General features: G+C 53.0%; 1 protein-coding gene across 1 annotated transcript; it reads left to right on the forward strand.

The window, feature by feature from the left end:
* The first annotated feature begins 127 nt into the window (after positions 1 to 127).
* On the forward strand, positions 128 to 9,766 carry ANKRD60 (ankyrin repeat domain 60). Its single transcript, XM_032878695.1, has 5 exons — positions 128 to 340; positions 5,208 to 5,338; positions 6,661 to 6,726; positions 6,956 to 7,121; positions 9,332 to 9,766. The coding sequence occupies exons 1-5, from the start codon at positions 196 to 198 to the stop codon at positions 9,631 to 9,633; spliced, it is 810 nt and encodes a 269-aa protein (XP_032734586.1). The 5' UTR covers positions 128 to 195; the 3' UTR covers positions 9,634 to 9,766.
* Positions 9,767 to 23,208: the final 13,442 nt, after the last annotated feature.

Consider the following 23,208-nt stretch of genomic DNA (forward strand, 5'->3'; position numbering starts at 1 on the left):
GGGGGCGCCCTGGGCTCGGACCCGGTGGCCCGCCGGCGGGGCGGGCGGGGCAGGCGGGGCGGGCGGGGGGCGGGACCGCGGCCCCTCCCCGCGCAGCCCCGGGCCCGCTCCCCCTGCCAGAGCGGCGTCGGGGCTCCGGTGGCCGAGAGCCCGGCGCTCGACTTGGCCCCAGACGCCTCCCCAGAAGCCTTCGTCATGCGAGTGCAGCTGGAGGAGACCGGGGAGATGTTCCAAGTGACAAACTGCCGCAGCGACATGACGGTGCGGGAGCTCAAGGAGGAGCTGGACCTCACCGCCGGCATCCCCTTGGACCTGCAGCGGCTCCAGTACCTGGACCAAGGTGACCCTGCCCACCCCCTGCCCTCGCCACGTGTACGGCCTCCGCGGGGGCGCCGGGTCTCCTTCTGACCCTGCGGCCCCTGAAGGGACGCCTGCCCGTGTGAGGACCCCCCCACCCCCACTCCCAGGTGTCAGAACAAACCCCATCCCGCCCCCAGGAAGCCCCCAGATAGAAAAGCCAGCCTGGCCACACAAGGACTTCCCAATCTTGACAAATCGGGTTCAGGTTAGACCTCACAGGCAGACCCTGTCCACAGCAAGACCTTAATCCACAAACAAATCCAGCTGAGTCAGGACTCTCCTCCCAAAGCAAGCTGGCTAGTCAGACCCGCGGGCCCTGAGCAGATCCTGGCGGTGTCTACCACCCCAAATCTCCACAAAGGCGCTGCCCCCTCAGCAAGACCCCTCCGGCCCTTCAGCTGCCAGTGTCTTCATCAGGGACCCAGATCCCAAAGCCCACAGGGTCCACACAAGACCGGAAACCTGAAACAAAGCCTGTCCTCAGTGGGACCCTACAATCTAGGGCAAACCTCCCGTCAGGACCCCAAACTCAGCGCAGACTTCCAGATCCCCATGTTGGACGCATAACCGCTCCCCCCAGTCCTCCAGCCAGCTATGTCCACACAAGGATGCCAAAGCCTGAAGCAAACTGTGCCCAAGACTGAGCCCCAAATCTCCAGCATAACGACAACTACCTCAGAACCTCAGATCCTCTGGCTGATGGGTCTACACGGGGACACTGAAGCTCAGAGCAAACCATGCCCACTTCAGGGCCCCCAAGCCCAGAGCACACCTACCTAGGACTAAACCCCAAATGACTATCCCAGAACCCCAGATTCTCCGCAACTATGTCCATGAGAGGACACTCTGAAACAGACACTGCTTACCTCAGGACCCCCAAACCCAGAACATACCTGCCCAAGACAACCCCAAATCTCCAGACTAACCATGACAACTTCAGACCCTGAGTCCTCCAGCAGCCGCTTCCCCACGAGGATGCCGAAGCTCATGAATTCTGCCCACTCGGGACTCCTAAACCAAGAACGAACTTGGCGACGATTGGACCCCAAATCCCCAGGCTAACCATGCGACCCTCAGAACCCCGAATCTCCTAGCAACCATGTCCACTGAAGCATGCTAATACCGGAAACAAATTGCTCACCCCAGGACCCCATAACTTTGTGCCAGCCACACCCATGTTTGGACCCAAGATAAATACCCCAGACTACCCCTGCTTGCAACAGAAACCTGAATCCCAAAGCAGATTCTCTCCAGAGCAGGACCCTAAATCCCAGAGCCAACAAACCCAATTCTGAGCCCCCAGTGTCTAACTAGTCACTTGTGCACCCAAACCCCAATCCATCGGCCATCTCTGTCTAAATGAGGTGCCAGAACCCAAAATGAACTCTTCCCACACCTGGAAACCAGTTCCCAAGCTCACCATGACCATCCCAGAGCACTAATCCCAACCAAAATAACCTCACAAGGTCTCCGAAGCATGAGACAAACTCTGCCCACAATAAGACCCCAAAACTCACACCAAACATACCCATATCTGAACCCTAAATCTTATGCAAACCATGTTTAAGCCAACCATCTCCATGTAAGGAAGCCAGAGTTCAAAGTAAGCCTTGCCTCCATAAGGACCCCAAAACTTGAAGAAAGCTCTACTTGTATTTGTACCCCAAATCCCTCAGCCAGTCTTATCCACACCAGAACCCCAAGCTCTAGATCAAATCTTGCCCATCTCAGGACCTCAAATTTCAGAGCATTACCTGCCGCCACAATTCCCAAGGCTGACCTCTCCGATTCCTTACCCTCGGTGGCTACAGTATACAGGGCTACATTAGAACCCCAAGACCCAAAACAAGTTCTGCCCATGCAAGGACTCCACATCCCAGAATAGACCTTTTCCATACCAGGACCCCCAAACAGAAAGCAAATCTTGCCTTCATCAGAATCCCACATCCAGAGCAAACTCTGCCCTCATCAGGACCCCAAATCTCAAAGCAAACCCTACCCATATTTGAGCCCCAAATACTGGCACTAACCCAGTTTGTATCAGAACCCCGAATCTAAAGCTGTGTCCTTGTCCATGTCAGGAGCTCAAAACTAGCCCAATTGGAATCAGAACCCAGCACCAAAGCTTGCTGGGGCTAAATCAGGATGCCGAGGCCCCCTATCCAGACAGATCCCATGTGGTTGGTACCCAGTGGGGGGTGAGGACTCTAGAGTCCCATCTTCCCGTCCATCAGTCTACATCCCTCAGCCTGAGGACCTGGCTGTCCCTGTCCTGATCCCTACAATATTTAGGATATGAGAACGGGATCAAAGCCCCTGGGCTCCATCATCTCCCCACCCGGTTGAAATCAATGCAAAAATACTTCAAGGAGACGGAGGTATAAAAAGCTCTGGGCTGCAGCCCGGAGGGTGTGGAGAGCGATTTGCAGAGACACTGCGGCTGTAATGCAGAGCCGGGAAGCGAGGGAGACAGGCAGAGATCTGAGATCAGCCTGTCTCCACTCTCCGTTACCCCAGACACTGCCCTTCCGGGGCTCAGTTCCCTAAGCCGGAACACAGAGCCTTGGGGCTCTGGACTTCGGAGTGCCAGGTCCCCCTCTAGACGGGGATGACTCGGGAAATTAAAAATGTCCATTGAAGGCCAGAATACCTTCCTTTGCTTGCTCTGGTGTAGGCTAAGCACCTTCTGTTGACATCCTTATTTTGCTATAGGGGTGTTTGGAAGCTGCTCTGGGGCATTTTGGGGGCTTTATCTGGAAAGAAGTATGTATCTCAAGCCTGGTCTCTATTTAACACGTTAATAACGATGAGGTGAGCTGCTAAAGGACAGTAAGTGTTCCAAACCAAGTATTTCGGAAATTATGGATCCTGAGCTACAAACGTCTGGCACCCCTTCTGCTAATTTATTTTCCCCGATGAGCTGTGCTGAGCCATAAATTCGAGAGAGCTAAGAGGCAATGGAAGACACCCAGTGACTTGTGCTGATGTCACAATCCTCTCACTCAGCAAGCACTTAGTAACTGGGAGAAGCTTGACCTCTCCTGCGGCCGCAGCCCTTCCTGTTAACGGCAAACAAAAATGAAAGAAAGAAGGTGCTACTACATTGAGTAAAGAAAATTTGGGTTCCTGCCTATAAATAACCCGCTGACGCCTCTTTACCCACCTAAAGGTTGTCGGGCAAGCTCACATGAGCTAACGTGTACGTGAAAACCGTGAGAGACCAATCTAAAAGGGGTGAGCAAAATTCATGGACGAGGGGCGACCTTACGTGTCTGTTGTCAGCTCTAATAATTTATTTAGCTGGTGATAATTAGTATTTGTGTAAGCCAAAGGCAGTTGCTGCGGCCTATAAAGAGAGAATGTACTCTGATTTCTCCAAGAGCTGTTGAGCATGTGTGAATCGCACTCTTGCCTTTCTTTGGGAAACCCAGCTTTACCCAGTTTTTTTTTTTTTTTTTCAAAGTTGTTAGGAAGTCAAGTTGTCTTACTGAAGACTAATTACTGATTATCCTCTGTGTTAGAACCACAAATAAGACCCTAATTAACAAATTTGCTAATTGCTATTCCCTGTTCTCATCTACCATCCGAAGTTTCTCATAAGCACCGAAGGGGGCCAGCGGAGCCGAGAGCGACACGTGCGTGGCGCTGGAGGGAAGGCGGGTCTGGTTGGAGGGTCCTGGGGCTGCCATTTCCTGGCCACGGGATCCTCAGCTGCCTCACCGGGAAACGGAGATGACAAACCCGGCTCGTCATGAGGGTTAAAAGCCTGTAGGTGCTTGGGCCGGGCACTTAGTAATCCCTCAGCCATGAATCCAAACAACTCGTGAATTCTACCCGGAGTAATGGCGGCATCACTTGTAGACAAAGAAATTATGATGTTATTCTTAAGCAGGATTATAGGGGGCTGCGTGAGGAAATGGTGTATTTAAAAAGGCAAACTAAAGACAACTTTGAGGAAAATGTTCTCGAGTCCTACAGTCTGTCACTCCGACGGTCTTTCCCAGAGGGTCTGAGCGTATGGAGTGCGAGTGGATCCACTCATCCCATTGTCTCCAGTAGTGGAGGGGTGGTTCTGGGTGGTGAGCCAACAGAGTTCTAACGTCCCAAGTCCAAATCATGCTGAATGGCAGCCTTACAATTCTTCCATTACTATAAATGCTCAACGTGGGCAACTTTGTGCCCTAGGGGCCACGTGGCAACGTCTGCAGACCTTTTGGATGGCCACCGCTGGGTGAGGGTACCACTGCCATCTGCTGGGTAGAGGCCAGGGATGCCGTGCCCAGGGCAGCCCCCTACCCCAGAGAATGACCCAGTCTAAAACATCAGTAGTGCCAAGTGGGAAAAAAAAAAAAAACCCTGGAAAGACCCAGCACAGTTTTGCCATTGTTACATCTTCGGCCAACGGCTGACAACACTAACCAGAGATTAGTGTTTTAGTTTCACGTCTGACGCAGGTAGGTCCGCTGTGCTGCGTCTGTGACGTTCGCTTCGAGAGGTCCTATTCATAGACTTTGCCTCATAAAAAGACTTTACTGACTCATGTGTCTTTTTTTTTTTTTTTTTTTTGCCATAGAACAAGTTATAATTACAGAATTTTAGAAGCTGTTGCCCTTTTTTGTCGTGTTTTGTTTTGTTTTGTTCTGGCTTCTGTTTGAGCTGAGCAAATTAAGTTTCTAAAAAGCACTAACGACCCCAAACAGACTCCCCTGGGCTCATCACAGGAGATCAGCGCTCAAGGCTTTCAGATGATCTTTGTGATACCCAAGATCAGATCATCTCTTAAGATAACCAGTGTAATAGTTTATCTTTAATACCCATTTTTTTAAAATAAAAATTATTCCCAGTAGGAATTTGGATGGACGATACTACGTTGCAGTTCCATGATGTTGTTCCTGGTGGAATTATTTCATTATGTGTCTGGCGCCATGATGGATGGACGGAACTGGTTTTGGCAGCTGTGGAAGGGGATCCCAGTAAGGTGCCCTCATGTGTCTCTAAATGGGTATCAGACTTCACAGGGCAACTGTAAACTCTGTGTGTGTGTGTGTGTGTGTGTGTGTGTGTGTGTGTGTGTACGGGGTGGGGTGGGATTCAGTCTTGAATGCGAATCTTCCAGTAACAGTTCCAGAGTAGGAGAAAAAGAGGCCACATGTCATAATGATCAGACACTGTATCAAGAGTTCCCACTCACTCTTGGGTTTGCTGTTTCACGGTGCTCCCTTACAACTCACTCCCTCCGCCCCCTGACCCCCACCGAGAAGACAGGAAGGAGGGCAATGGGCAATGGATTTTCTAGTCACACGTATATTTTGTAAAGTTGAAAACCTGATTTAACAGTGGGCGAAGAGCTCTGGGTAACTGGGAAATGCACCGTCCAGAGCGTGTGACGGGGCAAAAATCCGAGTGGGGGTCTGCCCCTCCCCTAAGGAGGAAAGATCACGCACTTCTCGACACACGGCAAGTGCCAGCTGTTTGCCAGGCCTTGTGCTTGGCTCTCAGCTGAGCTCTGGGGTGGGCAGCAGGGAGAAGGGAAGAGGAAACCAGACCGTCTCCCCAACAGAGAAGCGAGGAGCGGGCAGCGGGAGGCCACTGAGGGAAGCAGTGTGTGTTCTTTCTAGAAAGTACATTTGGATGAAAGGGTATGAGCGTGTGAGGACAGGGTTTACTTTCAGCCAGGAAAGGGGTCAGGAAACGCTGGCTGCAGGAGGGTTGTGGGGATCGGGGATCCGGTCTGGGAGAGGTGGGTGGTCTCTGGGGAGGCAGGGCCAAGACTGAAGGTGGCAACCCCCTGCCTGTGCACCGGAGCCTTAGAAGGAGGCATCCCAGACGTGGTGCGTCCCCTTCCAGGTCCTTCCCTGGGGTGGTCCTGCTCCCGGCCTTTCCCTGCCCACCACCCCTGCTACCGAGGACTCAAGTCCTGCCTCGGTTTTCTGGCTCTTGCTCTGAACCTGGGGATTCCCTCCTGTCTCCCACACTCTGGGGCTCTGCCTCCCCCCACTGCCGCCCCCACCCCCGATGCCCTGCATCTGGGACGGAGTTCCTCTCTGCCGGAGTCCGCAGCCCTCCTCTCGTGCTCAGGGCCTTGCTTCACCATGGGATGATTATGTTACGGGGCTATTTTTCATCCGTGAGTGGAGTTCAGAGTGTTCCAAAAGTTAGCAGAGACAATGGGCCCGAAAATAGATCGGAAGGCCAGAATTCATCCAGTCTCCAGAGAAGTGCATTTCCCCCTGGGGAGGCCACTTCGTGTCGTCTGGCGTCTTCCTTAATGGCCACAACCACCTTCCTCTGGACACCCAGAAAAGCTATTTTCTCTCTTCAAAACACCGACAGGAAGAACTTCCTGCCTCCCGAGCCTGCCCGATGGTAAATGCGTATTTCCTGGACATGTATAGAATTCGGTCAACAATGTCCCCCGCTGGGTGTGTTCCAGCTTCTCGGTCAGGGCTCGCTGCTCTCTGTTCCCATCCCGAGCCTTCCCTGGGCCTTCGAGCCACCCTCCCCTCAGGAGGGTCCCGGCCCCCACCAGCCAGGTGCAGCTCGCACTTTTGAAAGAACTCAGACTCACTGTGTGGACCCCCTTTATTCTGCCCAGCTCTCCTGCCTCGGTGTCGATGAAGGTTCTCTTTACCAAACTGCAAATTCGCAGCGTTTGGAGCACAAGCAGCGGAAGGCCTGGATCGCTCACAGAGCGTTCGTGGCCTTGTACGTTACCTCTCACAGAGGCCACTCGGACGCCGTGCAGTACCTTCTAGAACACGGTAATTTTGAGAGATGGCTGAGTATGTTCACAAGTTGGGGTCTACCGCGGGTAGGGAGGACAGAGTGCTTGTCTTCCAGGGCCTTCCGCAATGGCGTCCTGGACCCAAGTTGTGTCAACCACCAATCATGGTCCCGTGGGCCACTGGGGAGCCTCTGTCTGTAGGGGTCTTAGGACATGCTGAGTAAAGGCGGTTGTCCTCTCTCCTGGCCGGGTCTCAAGAAGATTCTGTCGTCAGAGATCAAACTTCTGGACACTAATTCATAGGAGTAGCCCAGAGAGCCTCCCGGCCTCTTCGAGCGCCGCTGGAGATGTTCCTGGACTCCCTGTGTTATTCCTGCCCCATCTGAGGTTGGGTTTCTGCCACAGTCCGAGGGGTCTAGCCCCAAGCCAGCATCACTCTCTTGGAGGGGGAGAGGGGAGCATTGGCAGGCCGGCTCTGAATGATTTCCTTCAGGAGACCATTGCCGCAAACCCCCTTCTCATCTCGTCTCCATCCCCGTCCCCCGCCACCGCCCCAAGGACAGGCTGTCACTCTCTCTCTCTGTTGATAGAAACAGCAGCCTTGGCCTGCATTGTCTCTGAATGTGAGGGCTTGCATGAGACTCGGCCGAAGCACGCTTTATCTTTATCTCCCCTGGTCGTAGGATATTTGTGGGAAAAGAGGCTCACCGATTGAGGTGTTGACCATTCCAGAACAATAGACAATGGCCGCAGATGGCCCAGGCCGCTGGCTTCCTCGGGAACAGGAAGAACATGTGATGTACTGTTTGGTCAGGGGTTTGAGGCCCAGAAGGGGCCTCATCTGAGGGTCTCCCCTATCAACTTGCTTTCCAATCTGAACCTTTCCTGCCTGTGGCCTTGATCCTGGCTCTCCGCACCTCGTCTTCACCCCCGCCCCTACCTCCCGCGAGCAAGGTGCCAGCATCCTCGAGGCCAAGGCAGGATGACTGGGTAGAGGCTTTCCTGACCATTTTGCTGCTTTCTCCACTGCTTTCTCCATGCCGCCTGTTGTGGGATGAAATATGGGCTGTTCACAGACCAGCAGTCCTTTAAGCTCATAAAAAGTCATTTTCACTCTGATGGAACTGTGATGTATTTGAAAGCCCCAGTTAAAACATTACAGCCAGCTTTGCAAAGTTTTCTGTCCTTTGCACACAGCCGCCGCAAAGCCGTGCCGAGGCTGAGGCTGGGCGTTAGGGGAACCTCTTTAAAACGTTACCTCACCGTCCAGCCATAGCTCATAAAAACTGGCTACAGAAATGTCAGCTGCTTGTAATTGAATTGCCTTGTTTTCTGTGTCATGATATTTGTTACCCAGAATTTGATTCAATTCAACAAGTCCGTATTGGACACCTGTCATTAGCCCATCCATCTGCGGGAGGCAGTGAGGAATTCAATCGAAGTGAAATCTGTCCATGAGTCAGGCTGCCGGTCGTCTGTCACTTCCCGAGCGCCTGTCTTCTCCGGGCATCGCGCTACGTGCCGGGGATGAAAACAGCAGTGATCAAAACAAGTGTGTTTTCTGCCTTCATGGAGTTTATGAAGGGAAGTCAGCAAATTATTACAAATAATTAATTCCATGGTCAGTCGTGCACGGCATGTTCTGAAGCTGTGGAATGTCTGCTGAGCATATACAGAGGAGCGGGACTCATGGGAGGGGGTAAGGAAGGCTTTCCTGAGGAAGTGCATGGAGGATAAAGAAGGATGGAGTTAGCCAGGGCTGGCAGGGGTGGGGGGCAGGGCAGAAATGGGGAACAGGCCATTAGCAGAGGGAACAGCATGTGCAAAGGCCTGGGGCGGGATGCGGGAACAGGGTGTCTTTAGTGCGTAAAGACAGAAGACTGGTATAACTGGAGCATACATAGACAAAGAGGTGGAAGGGCTTGGTGTGGGGAGGGTGGCAGGGTGAGACAGAGCAGTAACGACCTAGAAAATGACCCCAAGGGTAGCGGATGCCAGAAATGGGGTTTGAGCAGGAGCGTGCCATGGGCAGATGGGAGGCAAGGCAGTGCTGGTCACTGGGACAGTGCAGCAATGCCTCCTCCCTGATGCTCCCTGCTGGGGTCAGGTGGGGGCCATTATTCACTCTCCTAAGCCGCCTTGTTATGGCCTCACCCCTCCTGAGCTTCTCCTCTTGAATGTAGTTCTGGAGATGAGGCTCCTGGCTGGGAGGGTGAGCCTCGCTCAGCCGGCTCTCTTATTTTACAGGGGCCAGCTGTCTCAGCAGAAGCCCCATGGGCAGGACAGCCCTGCACGCGGCCGCAGCCATGGGCCGTCTGGACTGTATCAACCACCTGCTGAACTATGGAGCTTCCATCAATGAAAAAGATGCCAGGGGGGAGACCCCCATGTCCCTCGCCCGGCGCCTGAACCAAAGGCACAGTGAGCAGCGCATGTTCCTCTTCTACTGGATGGCGAAGTCAGGGACAACAGACCCAAAGAACTTGACCGAGAACAAGGTTCTTCTCAGGGCAAAGTCTAAGTCAGGCTCCAAGAAGAGCCAAGTTTGACTCCTTCTGGGAATGTCTGCACCTCGAGGGTGACCTGGGTAACTTTTCAGAGTTCAAATCCGCAGTGGCCCTTGGGGAGCAGGAAGCCAAGAAAACGTGGCAATTAATCTGAATCAGATACTAAATTATCTGTCCTGTTTGCAAATGAATCGGGGAGGGTGCTGATGGAGGTAGGTGAGCTTGTGTTCATTCTGTAATCCATTACGGACCGAGCGGGCTCAGATGCTAGCTGTTAATTTTAAGCTATTTGAACATTGTATCCAGTAACGCAGCTTGGGGTGATGGGAGCCAATTACCTTCTCGCGTCTGGAGACCATCTAATGCATCAGCATAATAGAAGTAATAGCGATGATGAGAACAGTACTGTTGCTATTGTCATGCACAAGTGCTGGCAAATGTTGGGGGGTCCTGCGTGGGGCGGGCTCCGAATTTCAGTCTGTAAAGCTCAGGAACTGTGTGCTACGTGCTGCCGCAGCGAGCGATGTTCCAGAAGTTTTCCCGAGCCATCTCTGAGGGGTCTGCTGCTTGAAATGTGGCTTGGGCGATAGGGGACTAGTGAAGCAGAGAGAGCTTGGGTCTCCGGTCACGTCCTCTAGTGGGGTGCCTTATTAGTCTTGGTTAAAGGTAATAAGTTGCTGTTGGATTTGGGGGAGACCGTGTCAAGGACGACGATGAGCTTGAAGAGGAGAGAATCAGAGCTGGCACCATCTTTTCTTGGGTCCCATCCCCAGTGGTCCAAACACACCCCACCCCGCTGATCCTTCTTCCCTCCAGTGTTCTCCTTCCTTGCTAGGACCCCACGTGGCAGCACCATCATCCTTCCTATGCTTAGTTCCAGGCTCTGTACCCCTTAAGGGGCCCAGTCTGCCATGCACCAGGGCTGGGAGTGGGAGCCAGAGGGGAGGGTGGAAACCAGCAGTGCAGACCTGCATCCTGCTGTCTGGAGGGGGCGCCACGAATCAGCTCCAGCGGAAACGTGAGCCAAAGGCTGCTAGATTTTTCCAGAGCTTTTTGATAGGATATAGTCAGATTTTTAAGTGTTGACTTGAATTTTTTAAAACATGGTGGCATAGTACAGAAGGAGTAGCAGATCCGAGACACACGTGTGGATGCGTTGTACTGCCAGACTCCACCCCTGTTCACGGAGGAAAGGGACAGAAGGAACTCAAGCCTCCTGGGACATTTGCGGCTCGGAAGCCATGGTCTTCCTGGGTGACATGTATTGTCCATACTCCCCCCACCCCCCACTGACGTATGTTTCTCTAAAGCCCCATATTCTAACACGACTTCTGCGATCTGTCTGTGCGACAATGGTCTCTCGACCGTGGAAGTTTTGTTTTCAAAGTGATGGAAAACAGCACCGTATCCCGGCTGCCCTTCTTTCCCACACATATCCCAATAACTGGATTCGGCTTTTAAATTAATTGGCTGCATTTCCTGCTGTCATAACAAGGAAGATCCGTGTTGATGATGCAGCTTCACACTCGGTAGACGTGGCGGTACCCAGCTCAGCAATCTGTTTGACAAATAATAGTCAGAAAAAAAATAGAGCTCAGCATCAACTGTGTCAAAACTGAGATCTTGTTTTTGGCAGACGTTCTCCAAAGTCGGTAGACAGATATTAAATAACCCCAACCATTGGGTCAGTTCATTCAGCTAATGAGGTATGTTGGCGGGGCGACTCGGGGACCCTTTTAACTTAACAAGTGGCATTACTCAAAGTCATTTGCTTGCCAGCAGCTTTGCTCTGCTGTCGCTGCCGTTACAAGAGCTAGCTGCCTGATACTCGTCCCCAAAACTTCAGAGACAAGCACTGTATCTTCGCAAGCCCCCAGTTCAATGCAACACTCGGCCGGAAAAGGGGCAAGTTTCAAGCTCCGCGGCTGACGCGCCGCTCAGTACGAGGCAGGGCCGTGCACACGCTCCTACAGGTCCTGGAGGCACTTCCTTAGAGGCCGCCGGACCATACTCTCGGCCATGTTCAAACAAGCCTGCATCACAGAGTGAATAAAATATGTCCACAGCCAAAGAGGAGTTGGTTTGCAATTGGTCACAATCACGTTACATGTCATAGATATTTCATTAAGCATTTTTTTTTTTTTTTTGGTGCAGCCAACAAAAATTTTTTTGGTGGGGTCAATTCAAGCATTTTTGTGGGACCCTGAAATCCTTCTAGGCCCAAGGCACTGGGGATGGTCTTCAGTGGGAATCGCTGTAGTCCGTGATCGCCCAGGTGGGTCTCCCTGCAGTGCGGGATGGGATGGGCTTGCGTCTCGTAGTGGGTGCAAGGATGGGTGGATGGGCTGCCTCTTGGATGGGGGTTAGTCTTCTGGGTATAGTACCCAGCCCCATTCTCCCTGAGTCGGCCTGGAAAACAGCGTTGGGAGGTGGGGGACTGCCCATTACAAGCAGGTAGTGACAGCTCTGCCCCCAACGTGCTCCCATTCACCTTGGCCGCCAGGATGCTCAGCTGGGGCATCTACCCTCCCCTCTCCCTTGCCCTTCCCTTGAACGAGGTACAATGTGTTGCTCTTTCTTGTATGCATGTTTGATTGAAAATGGCCTCACCTCTTTTCTAGAAGGCCATGCGGCACAAATCAGGAAGAGGTCATGCACCCTGTGGGGTCCAGAGGGCGACATGGACATCGTGGCCAGGCCTTGCTCAGCTGAGCCAGCCTCCTGGCCACCCAGCCCGGAGTCCCCTGCCGCTTCATTGTCTCAGAGGCAGCTAGACAGAGATGCTGGAATTTTCCTCTGTATCCAGTCTATTGACCTGGTCTCCAGTCTCCTCCAGAATCTGGATGTGGGCCCCTTGACGGCCCCTCTGGACCTCAGGCTACCTCTTGGGTGTCTCTCTCGCCATGGATCCCCCCTGCATCTCGGACCCCGGCGCTTTCCTCCCTCAGGACTATTCACCAACTGGAGCTTCCCAGAGAGCCGGAAGGGATGGCATTCCCCCTGGTGGCAACTTGGGGGACTTTCTCCGTGGCCCTGAGACTGCTTTAAGAGTGACTGCGACACAGGCTGAGGACATTATTCCCTGGGCAGATTGCTCTGAGTCCTGATTCCAACAAGGGGAAAGGCTGTTTGGGGCTGGGATGCCTTCACCCCTTCCCTACCCTCACCAGTCTCCCCTCTACCACGGAGCAGGCCTCTGCGGGCAAGAGGGCTGTGCTGGGATTGGAAAACATTGTCTTGTTCTCAGTGCATTTGTGGGCCGGGATTCTACTCCTTTCTCTGTCCCTAACTAGTGTGTGACCTTGGGGGCAAACTGTCACCTTCCAACAGCCTCAGCTTCTCCGTCCGTCAGGGTCCTCATTGTCTCCATTCTAACATGCTCGTGTTTTGGAGACGAGACGACCCATGAGGCAGAGCTCTGGGGGCCCAAAGCCTCGCTGCTGTAGCCCCGCTGGGCTGTCCGGCCAGCAGGTGAGGCTGAGAACTTTCCTTCGCCGCTGGCTGGGTGGCGTGAGGCCAAGCAATCGCATCTCTCAGTGTCTTGGTCTGTAACATTTGGGTAATAAAACCTGCCCCTGTCATCGCTGGAGGGATTAAATGCCGGGCACAGAGCAGACACTTGAAAAATAGTGCCCATTATTATTATTATTACTAGCACCACTTAATTTGCTTAAAATGTTTACTCACCAGGAATCAATACGCTCCTGGTTTCCAGATAGCCTCATAAATTTTCAGCAAACCTTATACAATAAGAGTCTCCATCCAGAACTAATAATTCCCAAAGTGGGAGATAAATAATTTCCCTGAAACTTGCTGATTTTGGTATTAAGTACAGGGCTTCCTCAGCAACTTCTAGAAAGTCGTTCTGAATTGAGAACTGCAGGGCCAGTTGCGCAGAAGGGGAAAAAAAAAAAAAAAAAGCTCTAAGATGAGAGGAAAATTCCAGGCGCTCGGCTCTGCCTCCGCAGAGCCCTGACGACGCGAGCATCCAGCAGAGGGCACAGAAACCCATTAGCATTTAGAAAAACGCCGGTGTTTGTGTTCGCTGGAAATGTCAGGGATGCTGCAGTCTGCGCCACGCCGGAAACTCAAGAGCAGGGCTCGGTGGCGGGGGGCTCGCAGACGGGCTGCTCTGTCTGAACCCCCGAAATTGTATGACGCACCTGTCGGCACACATGCATGCTCTGGGGGGGACCTTCCGAGCTCCCATCGCACCCTCAACCTGTGGACCCCCTGCCCAGAGGTCCCCAAACCCGGGCCCCATAACGAGGCCAACCACACCCACGATTAAATCCCATCAATGCATTCATACGGTGTCACCTTCTACCGTTTGGTTGGCGCGTGTGGTCAGTTGGCAATGGGAAGGATGCTAAAACGGGTCACATCTGATGCTGCGATGCACGTGCTCGCGAGCTCCCAGGGGACCTCGGAGAATTTATGACTCCGCCCAGCGACCCCACTTTGGTACCTCCATCCTGCAGAGACAAAGGCCCAGAACATTATGCACCACATACATGAATGTTCACGACAGATCTTTCCGGGGACCAGGTGCCTGGAGACGCTCCCAGTGCCCACCAGTGAGGCTAATGGTGGCACCTTTTCACCAATTAAGGAATAACTTGATTTATGGCTATAAGGCCAAGGGACGGCCATAAGGAGTGTGATGTGTCCTGACATCCCAGTTTGTGAAAAACGGCAAGTTGCCCAGGAGATGTGTATGAGATCATTGAGTTACAATTTTGAAAAGGAGGCAAATCCAATAAATGTGCATGTAAGGGTATTTGAGCAAAAATAATGAGGTCAAAGGTCTTCAGGCTCTTAGCGTTGTCTGCCTGAGGCTGCTCTGCTTCATACATCTTGAAGTGGTCACAACCAGCATTTTTCTTCTTATGGTAAAATGCCATAATGTGAAATTTGTCATTAATGATGTTTTGCACATTTGCAGTGTTGTGCAACCAACACCAGTATGTAGTTCTAGAACATTCCATCGCCTTACAAAGGAATACTTGATCCAGTAGCAGCCTGCCCCTCTCCCCACCCTGTTCCCTCTTCCCCAGGGCAGTCACGGGTCTGCTTTCTGTCTCTGTGGATCTGCCCATTCCAGGTACTTCAGATAAATCAAGTCAGTGTGTATCTGGCTTCTTAGCGTTGTGTTTTCGGGGTTCATCCACACCAAGTGTGTATCAGACTTCATTCCTTCTTATGGCTGAATAACATTCCATCGTTATCCCTTCATTAGTTGGCATCTGGGTTGTTCCCACCTTTTTTTGTTTTTGTTTTTGTTTTTTTAAACATTTTATTTATTTATTAGAGAGAGAGAGAGAGAGCACGGAAGGTGGGAAATAGGGAGAGGGAGAGAATCTTTCAGGCGGACTCCCCGCCAAGTGCGGAGCCCAATGTAGGGTTGACATAGGGCTCCGCCCCGGGACCCTGAGGTCCTGACCTGAGCTGAAGGCAGACGCTTAACCCACCGAGCCACCCAGGAGCCCTTCCCACCCTTGGACTATTGTGGATACTGCCTCCATAAACGTGAGCGTACAAGGATTTGCTCGAGTACCTGTTTTTAGTTCTTCTGGGTACACATCTAAAAGGGGAACTGCTGGGTCACACAGTAATTCTACGTTGAACAGCATACGTTACATTTGTAATGAAAAATATACATAAAAAAGAAACAAAGGGAAGAGAAACCCCCACACGAGCTCCCCAAAGTTGGAGAATTCTAAGAATCATTGATGGACCACTCATCCCAGGCCAGACATTTTGCATACATTATCTTGTGTCGTCGTTTCCATGGTCCCGACAGTCCGAGGTTTTCAACTGTTAAGCGCGCATGCGTCACAGGGAAGGCTTGGGAAGAGGGCGCAGGAGCTGGGCTTCACCTCCCCGAGGTCCCGGATTCACTAGGTTAGGGGCAGAGCCCAGGATTTCTGACAAACACCCGGAGATGCTGGTTCTGAGCGGCGCGAGCACCTTCTAGTCCGTGTCCGCTTTCCACTGAGGACACAGACTCCGAGAAGTCGGTAGCCTGCCCAGAGTCACAGAGCACAGAAATGGCAAAGTGAAGACGCCTGACTTTAGAGACCGTGTGGCTTTGACAAGCACCTCACAGCATTAATTTGCCAGATCACAGGCCATGCTTCTTCTTTAGGGGTGAGCCAGCCTGCCTGTGGCTGTGACTTTGGTTACCTCCCCCAAGACCCCCCGTCCCTGTGGGCTGGCCCTCCTTTTGAAAGCATCGCAGAAGTGCTCACCCGGAGCTGGCCACAAGCAGGCGGTGCAGAATGCAGATGGTGGGGCAGGGAAGGAAACCTCGCAGGCACTTGTCCTCTGCCGCGGAGCCGCCCCGACCCCAGGACAGCCCCCCAAGGTGATCCTGAGTCCTCCCCAGGCCGCCCACCGGCCACCAGGGGCTCCCGCCAGGTGGCGCTGCCGAGCACCGCTGCCTCAGGTGGGCGGGCACGGCGGCCACCAGGTGTCGCCCCGAGACCGCGGATCAACTTGGGGCGCCAGCACCGACCTCTGATCCAGACCCAGCCCTCTGGAGCCACATAGAAATTGTGGATCCTGTTGCATTCGTTGATTTGCTCTTCTCCCTCGAGACCATTATGCCCCAGGGACTTTCCATTCCACATGCTGTTTGGATCTCTGTACAGTATAGAATGTTAAAAAAACCCCTAACTTTATGTAGATAGTACTTCTCACGTGTAGTTAATAATACAAGAATTCAGAAAGAGGTATGTACTCCAGTTCAAAGATCCTTCCTCCAGGGCCTCACGAATTATGGTCTAGGGGTCAGGGATGAGAGCCAGCCAGCGTTAGAGATAAATTCCATTTTTCTTTTAACCCCCAAAAGGGAGGGAAGAGTCCAGGAGCTTCCTTGCCGTTCTAATGAACATTTTAAATAACGTCTCTATTGCCCAGGAGGGGCCGCAATGATAAAGGCAAGGAGGGGCTTTGCTAATTTAGATGTGTTGAAACTCAGGATTGTCAGTGTTATTTCTCCCGGAGCCGAGATACCCCACAGCCTGCAGAGAAGGGTGGGGCTCGAGATGTCAGAATCATTTTTACCAAACGACCCCTCCCAAGAACTTTATGATTTATCTCCACCTGGCAGCAAGCGGCGGTCAGTGTATTTCATACCCGGTGCATTTCGCACGAGGTGTAGCCACTGTATTTAAATGGTGCAACAACCGGGGCTCAGATCTGGTATTGCCAGCGCTATAACGGATCTCACCGGCTTCTCGTGGGCACGCGGGGAGGTGCTGTTATGGCCACCCGGCCCTGCGGAGGCAGAGGCTTGGGTAGCAAAGCTGCCGCCTTCGAAAAGAAGCGGGTTGGTACCCTGCAGCGTGGGGCACTGGACCTCAGACAGAGGCACGTGCTAGCAATGAGGGGAGAGGTCGGGCATGCTGCCCACCTGGGCATTCAGCGGGTTTGCTGACGGAGCCTCACATGCTAGCAGGTTCCCCTGGGCTCTAGGCCACAGCGACTGGAGTCACGGGGAGAGGTTTCACCGTGGCCTCAGTGACGATGCCCTGTGCACCCACCCTGTCGACGTCCCCTCCCTGCCTTGGGCATTCAGTAGGACGTTTGGCCGTTTTCTGCTGTGAACCAGCAGCTGTCTTTTGCAAATCTTGAAAAGCCCCTCCCGACTCAAATAGAAAGTGCAGTCATTCCTCCAGTGAATCCCCCATCCCCGGCTCAGGGCTGCTGTGGGCTCTCCGGGGGCGGTGCTGGTGGCTGTGGGCTGTGTGCTTTTGCTCTCTGTCCCCCACGCCTGTCCACTCCCCCAGCTGCTTCTGTGTTCGGGACAGGCCGGCGACGCAGGGCCCAGGAGACAGAGGTGGCATGTGGTTCCCGCCTGGCTGCCGAGGGCCCTCGGTTGGGGCTCCCAGGCACCTATGTGTGTTTGGAGACCCCCCACTGAGGACTCCTCCAATGGTGATCTCCTGCTGACCTCATAAAACCCACCCTCCTCCCTCTGACTCTTCCCTTCCCTGCCTCTGTGTGTTGCACGGGCAGGAGATCTCTTGGGTAGGAGGAGGCTTTCCAGATGGGACCCGCCCCCTTACCTGCCGCCTGTGTGTGCACCTGGCCCACGGGAAAATAGTCCTTGTTCTTTTCCTACAGGATTCTTGAAGTATGTGCTGCTTCTGAGAACCTGATCTAGAAGCGGCTTGGCGAACGTTGCCCTGGGTGGGTGGTGAGATGTCAGGCCCCCTTGGGGCACCCTCAGTCCCTGTGAAGGGGTCTCTAGATGCTCTTTCCAAGTGGTTTCAGTGGCGGGGAGAGTGGGGCGATGTCCAGAGCCTGCTGCGAGAGGACAGCTCCCCTCCCCACCCCCAGAAGTCCTCACTCCCTGCACGGAGTTTCTAATCTTCTAGAAAGTTGTGACCAGTTACTTTCTTTGGAGTAGTGTGTGGGCCTCTGAAGTGGCTCTGGCTCACTCTTAGCAAGACCGGGTGTCAGCTGAACAGTAAGTACCTCTCTTCGGAAGATGTGAGCTGTGTCACGTGCTGTCTTCAGCCACAGGCTTCAGCTGAAATTCCAAGAAAACAGGAGACATCCTAGTCAACGTTCTGAGAAACAGAGGCCGTCCAGTCTGTGTCAGCCTCACGAAGCTGCCATTTGGGGGCAGAGATCCCTTTTCCAAATAAATTCACATTCACAGATTTCAAGTGGACCTATCTTTTGAGGGCCCACGGCCCCGGCCCACCCCAGGGGTTCCATGTGGGCGTGCCTACCACTCCCGCACGGGGACACGGCATGGGGTGTCGGGCGCCTAGGGCTGGGGCTCCCAGAGAGGGGCTGACGCGTGTGCTTGGTGGTTGTGAGTAAGCAGGTGGAGGTAAGAGAGAGAAGGCTTTGGGTAGAACGGAGAAGCAGTCCAGGGCCAAGCTGAGGGGCTCTGCTGGAGTTCAGGTAAGGGGGGGCATAGCAAAGAAGGAGGAGAGCAGGTGCTCAGGAGGGTGGAGGGCATGGTCTTCAGAGTCGAAAGCTGCTGAGGAGTCCACCGGTAGAGGTGGAGAGACACCATCCGACGTGGCCCCTTGAGTGTCCAGGGCGAGGCCAGCTTCCGTGGCATGTGGGGGACTGGGCTCCTTTCCAAGGTGGCTGTGGAGCCAGCAGCCAACCTGAAGGAGGGGGTTCTGCAGGAGTCCTCATGACTCCTTTGGGAAGTTTGACCCCATGGTGTAGCGGGGCGGGGGCACGTTGTTTTAAAGATGGGAGCAGGTAGAGCCTGTTTATGTGTCCATGGGGAGGATCAGGGCCAAGCGGGAGATACTCAGAGAGTAGCAGGGAGAGGTGCTGGCCCCAGGGAATGCCTTCGGGGGACCCAGTGGTGGAGGGTATGCCAGGGATAGGATTGGGGCTCACAGCCTCCTCTGGAGGTTCCCCCTTCCACCCGGGCCCAAATCCCCAAATCTGGTGAAACCTTTCCTACATTGAGACTTTCAAAACCTTTTTATTATGGAAAGTTTAAGCATGAAAAACAATGGACTGGGACAAGCAGATTGGAGGATAGCTGCTCACTTCAGCCCCATTTGCTTCCTCTGTAGGGCTGTTTTGCAAGTCATGGGGGTGCACCCCAAACCCTGTGGTGTGCATGCTCTCAGAAGGAGGGCGTCGTCCTGCAGTGCCATCAGGAACCCCAACAGGTTACAGATGTTCCCGAGAGCACTTGTGTTGGCCACGGCTGCGGTAGTGGCCATAAAGGACCAGAATAACTTAGGGGCTCCAAACAGCACCAGCTTATTATCTTGCCATTCTGGAAGCCGGCAGCCCGAAATGGGTCTTCTGGGCTCAAATCAAGGTGTGGGCAGAGCTGGTTCCTTCCAGAGGGTCTCCTGGAGAATCCACTTCCCAGCCTTTTCCAGCTTCTAGAGGTGCCTGCATGCTTTGGCTCCTGGCCGCCTTTCCCATGGCATCTCTCTGCCCTCGTCTCGTGCACGGACCCTCCTGCCTCCCCTCGTAAGGAGCTGTAGGGTTATACTGGGCCGGGATAATTTCCCATCTCAGGATTCGCACATGCGAAGGGACTTGGCATTTGAGGACGCATCTCAGGTTCCGCGATCAGAAGTGGACATTTTTGGGGGCCGTTTTCCAGCTGACCAAGCATCTCATGGCCAGTCAGCGTGCAAAGCTCCCAGCGGCCCCCAGCTAGCTCACCCACACTGGCTCCCCTTCATTTAGCCACTGCACATGGTGGTTCTGTCTCGAGTCCTTTTCAACGCCACGCTCTGGTGTGGGGGCGCTGGCCTATGGCGAGGGCCCGCCCAGGTGGCCTGTGGAAGGTTCTGTGTCCTGAGTGTGTCTGGGCTTCCACGTCGCGTCCTTTAGCTCGTCCCCTCTCTCCTCGCTTCCCGCGAGCTAGATGTGGGACCTCCAGCGGGATCATATCCAGGTGGACCGTTTCTGCCAGATTAGTTCATGGCTGACCTCGTGGCCATCACAAGCCATGGCTTCAGGGGGTCCCACTGTCCGGGGGAGAAGACTGAGCCCAGGGTTAAGGGAGCAATGGCGGCGGCTCCTGTCTGCTGAGAACCTCTGTTTCCTCCTTTGGACCAGCATTTCCTCTGGAGATGATCCTTTCCCTCCCTGTGAGTACCCTGTTCCCTCTCTACATTTTTATTATTATGGTGAGACAAATAGGACACAAGATTACCATTTTAACCATTTTATTGTACTTTAAAGATTTTATTTATTTATTTGAGGGAGGGAGAGACAGAGAGAGAGAGCGAGCGCACAAGCAGGGGTAGGGGCAGAGAGAGAGGGAGAAGCAGGCTCCCCGCTGAGCAGGGAACCCGACTTGGGTCTTGATCCCAGGACCCCAAGATCATGACCTGAGCCAAAAGCAGATGTTTACTCGACTGAGCCACCCAGGTGCCTCCCCGTTTTAACCATCTTGAAGTGTATAGTTCAGGGGCATTAAGTACATTCACATTACTGTGCAACCCTCACTACCATCCATCTCCAGAACTTTCTCAACTTCCCAAAGGAGAACTGTTCCCATCCCCAGGCCTGGCACCCCCTCTTCTGCTCTCTGTATCTGGGAATTTGACTGCTCTGAGCACATCATAGAAGGGAGAGCGTCCAATGTTTGTTCTTCCACTTGCCTTTTTAGCAAGTAGCTTTCCTGAAATACACTTTACATGCATACAACTCACCCATTTAAAGTCTACAATTCAGTGGTTTTTAGTATGTCCACAGACTTGTGCAACTTTCACCTTTATCCGGTCCCAGAACACTTTCATCACTCTCAAAGGAGACCCTACACCCGGTAAATAGTTACTTCTTATCCCCGTATTCCCGCCAGCCCGAGACAACCGCTAATCTTTCCATTGTTAGGTGTTTACTTATTCCGGACATTTCACATTTTGTTATTTATTTTAGAGATAGAGAGAGAGAGACACAGAGAGAGGGAGTGCGGAGGGGAGAAGCAGAGGGAGAGGGACAAGCAGACTCCATGCCGAGCACAGAGCCCGACACAGGACTTGATCCCAGGACCTTGAGATCGTCACCTGAGTCTAAATCAGGAGTCGGTCACTTAGCAGACTGAGCCACTCAGGTGCCAAATGTGCACAAGTATTTTCAGTTTTCCTGGGTGTATATATACCTGAGAGGGGGATTGCTGGGACATAGGAGAACCCTAGGTTCAGTCATCTGGAGAACCGTTGGACGGTTTCCCAAAGCAGCTGCGCTGTGTTCCATGCCCGCCAGTGATGTGAGGGTTTGATTTCCCCGTTGTCTGCCCTGCTTGGAGCTGTCCTCCTGGCTGTGAGGTTCTGCCTCACTGTGGTTTGCCTCCATCCACCCTAGAGCAAACTCATACGCCCGACCGCGCCAGTTCTTCCACGGGGGCTGGCAAAGTGGTGACCGTCCGTCATTCCTTCCGTATTTCCTGGGCCGGCATTCTTCCGTAAAAACGAGCTTTCTTTCATCCTCTGGAGCTGTGTGCTTTTTCCTAAAAGGCAGCTCCAACCGAGGAGGCAGGGAAAATGCTTAGTCCTTAATCATTATGGATGCTTGGATATTTATATCTTCAATGTGTTTCAGCCAATTACAGTTGTTATTACGGTATTCTAGGCGCTCGGATAATCTCAAATTTGGCCACTGGAGTGTGGCATGTTTAGAAAAACAAAACAGGTTTATTGAGAAATGATTTATATAACCCCCAATTTAGGTGTACAATTCAAGGATTTTTAGTAAATGTCCTGAATTGCGCACTCATCGCCATGATCTAATTTAAGAGCACGAGCTCACAGTTTAAAATCGTGACTCTACGCTTCTCTAGTTCACTTTAATTCCCAGATAGAGAATGTATTGGAATGTCCCCGTGTGTGTTTTTGGCCCACAGTGAGGCTTATAGGCCAATCACTGTGATTTTTCCAATGAGTTCTAGGTCTTGGGTCTTCCCTGGACACCTCCCAGGAGCCCGTGGCTCCAGCAGGTGGCCTGGACAAGCAGCCTTGGCTTCCACTGGGAGTTCGTTAGAAATGCAAATCTCAGTCCCCACCCCAGACCCGTTCAATCCCGTGCCTTTCTGCAAATCTCAGGTGATTGGCTCCTGCATCCACATTGGAGCACCGCTGCCCGCCCCCCTCGCCCCCGGAGGTTTCCATCACACTTTGCACCAAGGCAGCCTTGCCCTAAGTGGACCTCAGCATCGGGCCCCGTGGGTGTCTAATCCAAGTCCACCAATGGGATAAAATGGAGAAGGAACATTTTTTTTTTTAAATAATTTCTGTTCTGTGGCATTAGTAGGGTGCTTAGGCATTGGGGCTGGGCAGCTGCCTCCACTGAGACACGAGATCCTGCCTGACCTTCAGATGACTCTGCTCCATGCAGATGACGGCTAAATTGGCTGCTTGCAAGGGTCTTGCCTGGTCCTGTTCTCGCTGGGCCACTTTCCCTCCATTCTCAGGGACGGTGAGATCATTGAGCTGCTCCCTCCATTTGGAGCAACTTGGGGGCTGAGGAAGCCGCAAGACCTCATGCTGTTACTCATTTGACATCCTGGGAGTCCCCCTGGCAGGGCTCCAGCACTCCTAGGAGTTTGTTAGAAATGGACATCTCAGTCCCCACTCAGCTCCCACTTCTTGCCACGGCAGCTCTGGGAGACTGACTCTTGAGCCCTGGGCTTTAGGAAGTCTGGGCAAGGCACATTCTTGTGGGGGTCTTGTCCTCTTCCAAGAGGCTTCTTCCTGCAAAGAGGGCCCCTTCCTCCTAGCAACCCCCATCTGGAGAAACTTTACCTAGCTCAGGGACGGATGAGGTGGGAGAGTGAGTTTTCTACACAGCTTATTTTCCTTCCCAGAACTGCCCCAGCTCCGATCTCCCTGATGACTCCCTACTTCTCTAAGGATGAGGATTTTGAGACTCAATGGCCAAGAACTGACTGGTTTTCCTCCAGTTTGGAGAGTATCCCTTCTTCTTGGGGGCGACGGCACCAAATTCTTGCTTCCCACATGGATGGGGATGGGCCATGTGGGAAAAAGTAGAGGGGAAACTATTACTTTGATGTAAAATGAACTTTGATTCAGAAAGCGTCATCCTGTTGGACTGCTATAAACTGAACTTTGGTCCTCCTTATGGACTCTGCCCTTCTGGAGGTGG

Source organism: Lontra canadensis, unplaced genomic scaffold, assembly GCF_010015895.1.
Source record: "Lontra canadensis isolate GAN:19392208 unplaced genomic scaffold, GSC_riverotter_1.0 scaffold65, whole genome shotgun sequence".
NCBI lineage: Eukaryota > Metazoa > Chordata > Mammalia > Carnivora > Mustelidae > Lontra > Lontra canadensis.